At 38.5% G+C, this 6,725-nt stretch overlaps 1 protein-coding gene across 2 annotated transcripts in view; it reads left to right on the forward strand.

Moving 5' to 3' along the window:
• The window catches only part of Wdr19 (WD repeat domain 19), an 89,323-nt gene that overhangs the window by 49,834 nt on the left and 32,764 nt on the right, over window positions 1-6,725 (forward strand). For both annotated transcript variants that reach the window (XM_008833229.3, XM_008833230.3), the window contains exons 25-26: window positions 1,551-1,697; window positions 2,412-2,536. In XM_008833229.3, the coding sequence (XP_008831451.1) occupies window positions 1,551-1,697; window positions 2,412-2,536 (272 nt within the window). The remainder of the gene's footprint in view (window positions 1-1,550; window positions 1,698-2,411; window positions 2,537-6,725) is intronic.

A 6,725-nucleotide genomic window follows, 5' to 3' on the forward strand; every position in this document is an offset into this window, starting at 1 on the left:
CATTGGCTGAAGTATCTACCTGCATTACAGACCTTTATGTATTCATACTCTGCAATCTCTTTCATGTGAGCTTAAGTACTGAAAGTTAACATTTTGGCATAATATGGCATGGAAACGGAGTTAAATGGCATCATTTTATCAAGGAAGATGCCGTAGAGATGCAGAAGGAACAAAAAGAAAGGAAATATGACTAGTTAATATCCTAAATATACTGAGAATTTCTGCAGCTTAATAGGTGCAAGAAACTCAAAAAAAGGAGCTGAAGACAAAGAGGCAAGTCATAGAGGAGGAAATACCATCACAAACCCCACTCCTGTGACCACTCAAAGTTCCACCCACTGAGAGTAATAAAAGCATGCCACCATATTTGAAATTTGTCTTTATTTTGTATTAACCACAAATGTATATATTAACCATACTGTCAAAATGTACTTGTTATACATGACGGATGGGAATGTAAATTTCTACAGCCTTTGGAAAATAACTTTGGAAAGTGTCTGTTAAGAGACTTTTAAACAGGTCTGGAGAGATGGCTCAGCAGTTAAGAGCACTGGTTGTTCTTAAAGAAGACCCAGGTTCGAATTCTAGCACCCACATGGCAGCTAACAACCATTTGTAACTCCAGTTCCAGGGGATCCAGTGCCCTCTTCTGTCTTCCATGGGCACTGCATGCCACAGGTGCACTTACAGAGATGCAGGCAATACACTCATGCACATCAAATAAAAATAAATAAGTAAATGTTAAAAAAAAAAAAAGAGACTTTTAAAGGTTAGTAATACTTTGCACTTTAAGAAAAGTAGCCTTGGGAACTTGATACTGATTGACACTAAGCATCTTGTTGAAATTGGAGGTGCCAAAAGTTAATTCAAACTAAGAAATCTTGAGGTCAGCATACTAAAGATTTTATATCTCACTGTTAAGCTTTGTCTATGTGATTGTGAAGCATTCTGTAATTTCTAGGGTTTTTTTAATAATAAGTCTATATTGATATTATAATCTTCCTACTTAAAAATTTAAAAAGCACAGTAAAATACAAACAAATTGCCTAGTTTTAATTTATATGAGAAAATAAAATTCAGAATTGGTATTTTACAGTTCATTTATCAAGCCCCTAAAAAGAATGCATTTTAAAATATTTTATTTATTATTTTTATTTTGTATGAGTTGAGTATATTGTCTGGATGTGTGTAAGTGCACACATGTCATGCAATGGCCACGGAGGTCAGAAGAGCATCAGCTTCCCCTGAACTGGAGTTAGAGATGGTTGTTAGCCACCATATGGGTGCTGGGAATCAAACCTGGGTCCTCTGCAAGAGCAGCCAGTGCTTTTAACTGCTGAGCCATCTCTCCAGCCACAAGAATGCATTTTAGTAGGAGAGTCCTGGTATTTTATTCTAATGAAGGAGAAAGAAGTGCAAGAAAACTAAACCACTGTCAGTAAAATAGAAAAGTGTCCCCAACATGTATATTGGCATCCTTCTCCCCCATCCCCCTCCAAAAAAAATTGACAGTGTTGTGAAAGTTCATCTGAACTATGCGTTTTATGCAGATACAAAGAAGCCGTTATGGCATATGAAAATGCAAAACAATGGAACAATGTCATCCGGATCTACCTGGACCATCTCAATAACCCCGAAAAGGCTGTCAGCATTGTCAGAGAGACCCAGTCTCTGGATGGAGCCAAGATGGTAGCCAGGTGACACTGCACACACATAGATTTAGACTTCTAAAAATTAACTTTAAAAGAAAGCCCGCCCCCCCACCTCTCCTCACCAAATATATAAATTCAGAAGGAATATATATTCTTTTTTATTTTTTTTTGTTAGATCTAGGTATTTCAATGCAAAGGCTTTTTGTTGTGATCAGCATGTCAGAGTATGTCTGTCACATACAGATGGACAGTACAGAACTGCAGTGTACAACACATTTTTACATGGTTTCTCCTGGTAGAAACAAGATTTGTTTGATAAGTCACTGTATTTATTACTGTTTTCATTACTGTGATCAAATACCTGACAAGAGCAACTTAAGGGAGGAGGAAGGATTTATTTTGGCTCCTAGTTCGGGAGACACTGTTCAACCTGGTGGGGAAGGAATGGCAGCAGCAGTGTGAGGAAGCTGGTCAGGTTATATCCACAGTCAGGAAGCAGAGAGAGATGAATGCTGATGCTCAACTCACTTTCTCCTTCTGTTCAGTCTGGGATCCTCATCCACCAACTGCTGCTGCCCACATTTAGGTGGGTCTTTGTACCTCTGTTAACCCAAATTAGAAACACCTTCAGGCACACCCAAAAGTTTATCTCCTGATAATTCTAGAGCCTATCAAGTTGACAATCAGTATTGACCATCACAGTCATAAACTTAACCCATTTTACAAGAGGGTCAAGCTAATTAAAGTCCTTTGTTACAGGTTTTTTCTAGAGCTTGGTGACTATGGGTCTGCCATCCAGTTTCTGGTCATGTCCAAATGTAACAATGAAGCTTTCACCCTGGCTCAGCAGCACAACAAAATGGAAATCTATGCAGACATCATCGGTAAATGCCATTGTTCTCACTACATTCTCATATTTATCATAAAAGCATGTTGATTCTTATGATCTAAATCAGATTGATATATAGACAAGAGTACTCCTGTTGCAAATGTATGCATATAAGCACATATGTTACTGGCTAGCTTTCAGCACCCCACCTGCTTAAAGATGAGATGATTTTATGAGAAGAACTGTCAGAAATTTGGGGTAAATTCCAAGAGAAGCCAGATTTCCCAAATCCTGCTATTTATCAACCAGAGGTGGTAAACAAGGTTTCATTGAATAGGTGATGGAAAATGCAGGATGGTTTTAGACAATGTTTCCATAAAATACAGTCTTGAGATCTCAATTCAGAATGTATAATTACTTTTATGAAGAGCAGTATATGCAAGGTGTGGGTTTTTTTAAATTTTTGAAGATCCAAAAGAGAATTTTCTATTCTGAGGATACCTGTATTTGCAATTATGCTTAGAAATGTGCTTACCTAGCATGGATAAGGCCCTGACTTTAATCCCTGGCATCTCAATTAAAAACAAAAAACTAGGTGTTCATTTCTGTTGCATCAAGAATATTCACACTGGACCAGAGAGATGGTTCAGCAGGTAAAGGAGCCTGTCATCAAGCCTGACAACCTGAGTTCAATCCCCAGGACCCACATGGTGGAAGGCAAGAACAAATTCCTTCACATTGTCCTCTGACCTCCAGGTACACACACACACACAGAGTAAATCATTTAAAAATTTGGCATCTCTGGGCGGCCCAGCCCCACAGCTTCCTGGAGCCAGCAGCTTGCCTGGGTATGTTTGGCTGCTGTGCCCACTGCGCCTTGACTCCCCCAGCCTCATTCACCCTCCCAGTTCCCCCACCCCATCTCTCCTCCTAACAGGGGCACTGACCCATCTCTTGTTGTGACACCCCAGACCCATGGACTGACCTCTTAGCCCAGAATCCCCAGTGCTTCCTGACCCTTTGCATCCAGACCAACCCAATTCCTCCCTGTAATCCCCAGGTGCCCTTGGGCCTTTCTCGTCCCCACCTCCCTTTACATTCCTGGGGGCCAGCATCTTTCCTGGACCCTGTTCCCAGGCCAGCCTAGCCCTCAAACTCCTGAGGCCAGCATCTTCCTGGAGGGATCCATACCTTAGGAGAAAGCCTGAGAGCATCTAATCCTCATCTGACTTGGGCCTCTGTGGGAACTCCTGAGCAGCAAGACGAAAGGAATTTGGCTACTCCAATATAAAATCAAAAGAGAGAACCTGAAGCCTAGACCAACCAGCTTTTCATGTCCAACAAGTAAACCAAAAAGGCACAAAAAGTTTACAAAAAGAAGCAGACCAAAACTCAACAAAGGAAGGCTTGAGTCTCAAACAAGAACCAGAATCTACAAAAGAAATCCACATATCAAAGTCACAGAGAAAAAATAACATGGAAAATCAAAATAATATATCCCCACCAAGTACCATCAGTCCTGTAGAGGAGTACAGTGAGAACCCCCTAGAGAAAACACAAGCCATAGAACTCAAAAGAACAATTGTAATCATGATCAAAGAATTTAGTGAATTTAAAGAACACACGAAGAACTGAAAGAAGATAGGAATAAACTTCTGATTTCATTCAGAAAAGAGCTAGAAATATTGAAGACTGCTCAGGCTGAAATGAAGAAGTGAAACAGTAAGCCAAATAGAAGTGACAGGAAAAAGCCTCACCAATAGGATGAATGAAATGGCAAACAGAATATCAAGACCGGAAGATAAGTAGATGAATTAGACCACTCAAACAAAGATTATGAAAAATTTAAGAAAACACAAGAATAGAATATGCAGGAATTGTGTGACACCATAAAAAGAACAAATTTACAAAACATAGGTATATAGGAAGGAGAAGAATCTCAGGATAATGGTATGGACCAGATCTTGGTATGGAACAGGATTGTAGAAGAAAATTTCCCAAAATTAAGGAAACACATGCCCATACAAATACAAGAAGCACAGAGAACACCAAATAGACAGGACCAGAAAAGAAACTCTCCACATCATAGTAAAAACACTATACAGAACAAAGAATACTGAAAGCTGCAAAAGAAAAACAACAAGTCACATATAAAGGAAAACTCATCAGGCTTACAACTGACTTTTCATTGCAAACTATGAAAGCCAGAAGAGCCTGGACCAAAGTATTCCTAGTTCTAAATGACCACAGATGCCAACCCAGATTACTCCAGCCAAAATGTCTATTATAGTCAAAGGGGAAAGAAGAATCTTGCATGACATAAATAGGCTGAAGGAATTCATGCCCACAAAACCAGCCCTTCAGAGAGTTCTTGAAACAATACAAAGAGCTGAAGAAAGGAACGGCTATACCCAAGGGGTTATGGAAAGAAATTTAATGAAGGTATAACTGTGGAAGGGCACAGCTACACCAAGAATGTGAACAGAAAAAAAAAGTGACAGGAATCAATACACATCTTTCATTAATAACTAAAAAAGTGACAGGAATCAATACACATCTTTCATTAATAACTAAATATCAATGGACTGAACTCCCCAGTCAAAAGACACAGACTAGTAGAATGGATTAAGAAACAAAACCCATTTTTTTGTTGTCTTCAAAAAACTCATTGCACTTTCAAGGACAGGTACTACTTTAAGGTGAAAGGATGGAAAAAAACATACCAAGCGAATGATACTAAGAAAAAAGCAGGCGTTGCAATTCTAATGTCTAATAAAATAGACTCTAAACTAAAACTAATCAGAAGAGATAAAGAGGCCCACTTTGTTCTGATCAAAGGAACAGTTGATGAAGAAAATATTACAATCATGAACTTATATTCACCAAACTCTGGTGCTCCCAACTTCATAAAAACAGTACTATAGAACTTTAAGACCCAGATTAATCCCAACTCATTAATAGTAGGGAACTTCAGTACCCCACTGTCTCCATTAGATAGGTCAACAGGACAGAGAATTAACAGAGAGACATCTGAATTAAACAATACCATATGTCAAATGGGCCTGACATCTACCAATTATTCCACCTAAGCACCAAAGAATATACTTTCTATTCAGCACCCCATGGAACTTTCTCCAAAATCGACCATCTACTGAGGCACAAAACAAACCTCAACAAATATAAAAAGGTTTAAGTAATTCCATGCATTCTATCAGACCACAATGCAATAAAGCTTAAAGTCAACAGCAGAAGAAAGCCTAGTAACTACATGAACACATGGAGATTAAACAACACACTTCTGAATGATGACTGGGTCAATGGATAAATTAAGAAAGAAAAGTATTCCTGGAATTAAATGAAAAGGACAATACAACACAACAAAACCTCTGGAACACATTGAAAACAGACCTTAGAAGGAAGTTTATAGCTCTAAGTGCCTACATTAAAAAAATCAAAACACAAATAAATGACTTAACATTGTAATTCAAGCCACTTGAAAAGCAACAGGAAATGAAGCCCAAACACAGCAGACAAGAAGAAATAACAAAAGTCAGAGCAGAAGTTAATGAAATAGAAACAAAACAATACAAAGAATCAACTAATCCAAGAGCTGGTTCTTTAAAAAGATAAACAAGACTGACAGACCCCCTAGCCCAGTTAACCAAAAGAAAGAAAGAGAACCTCCAAATCAGCAAAATCAAAGATGAAAGGGGAAACATCACAACAGACACCAGAAAGATACAGAACATTATAAGGGAATACTTTAAAAACCTATACGTTACTAAATTGAAAACCTAAAAGAAATGGGTATCTAAAAGCATGGGAACCACCAAAACTAAACTAAGAAGAGATCAACAGCTTAAACAGACCCATAATACATAAGGAAATTGAAACAGTAATACAAAACCTCCTGACTAAAAAAAAGCCCAGGACCAGATGGATTTACAGCAGAATTCTACCAGACATTTAAAGATCTACATCCAATACTACTTAATTTATTCAAAAAGATAGAAATGGAGGGAGAACTTTGAAATTTCTTCTATGACACCAGTGTCACTCTAATACTGTATTAGTCAGGGTTCTCCAAGGAAACAGAACCAGTAGAATGAATATGTATAAAGATTTATCAGCTTAGCTCACAGGATAGAGTCCGAGTAGTCCAACAATGGCTGCACCACACTGGAGAGGCTGAGAATCTGTAGTCGCTCAGTCCACAAGGCTGGATGTCTCAGTAGTCCCAATCC

Source organism: Nannospalax galili, unplaced genomic scaffold (genome assembly GCF_000622305.1).
Source record: "Nannospalax galili isolate Female #2095 unplaced genomic scaffold, S.galili_v1.0 scaffold236, whole genome shotgun sequence".
NCBI lineage: Eukaryota > Metazoa > Chordata > Mammalia > Rodentia > Spalacidae > Nannospalax > Nannospalax galili.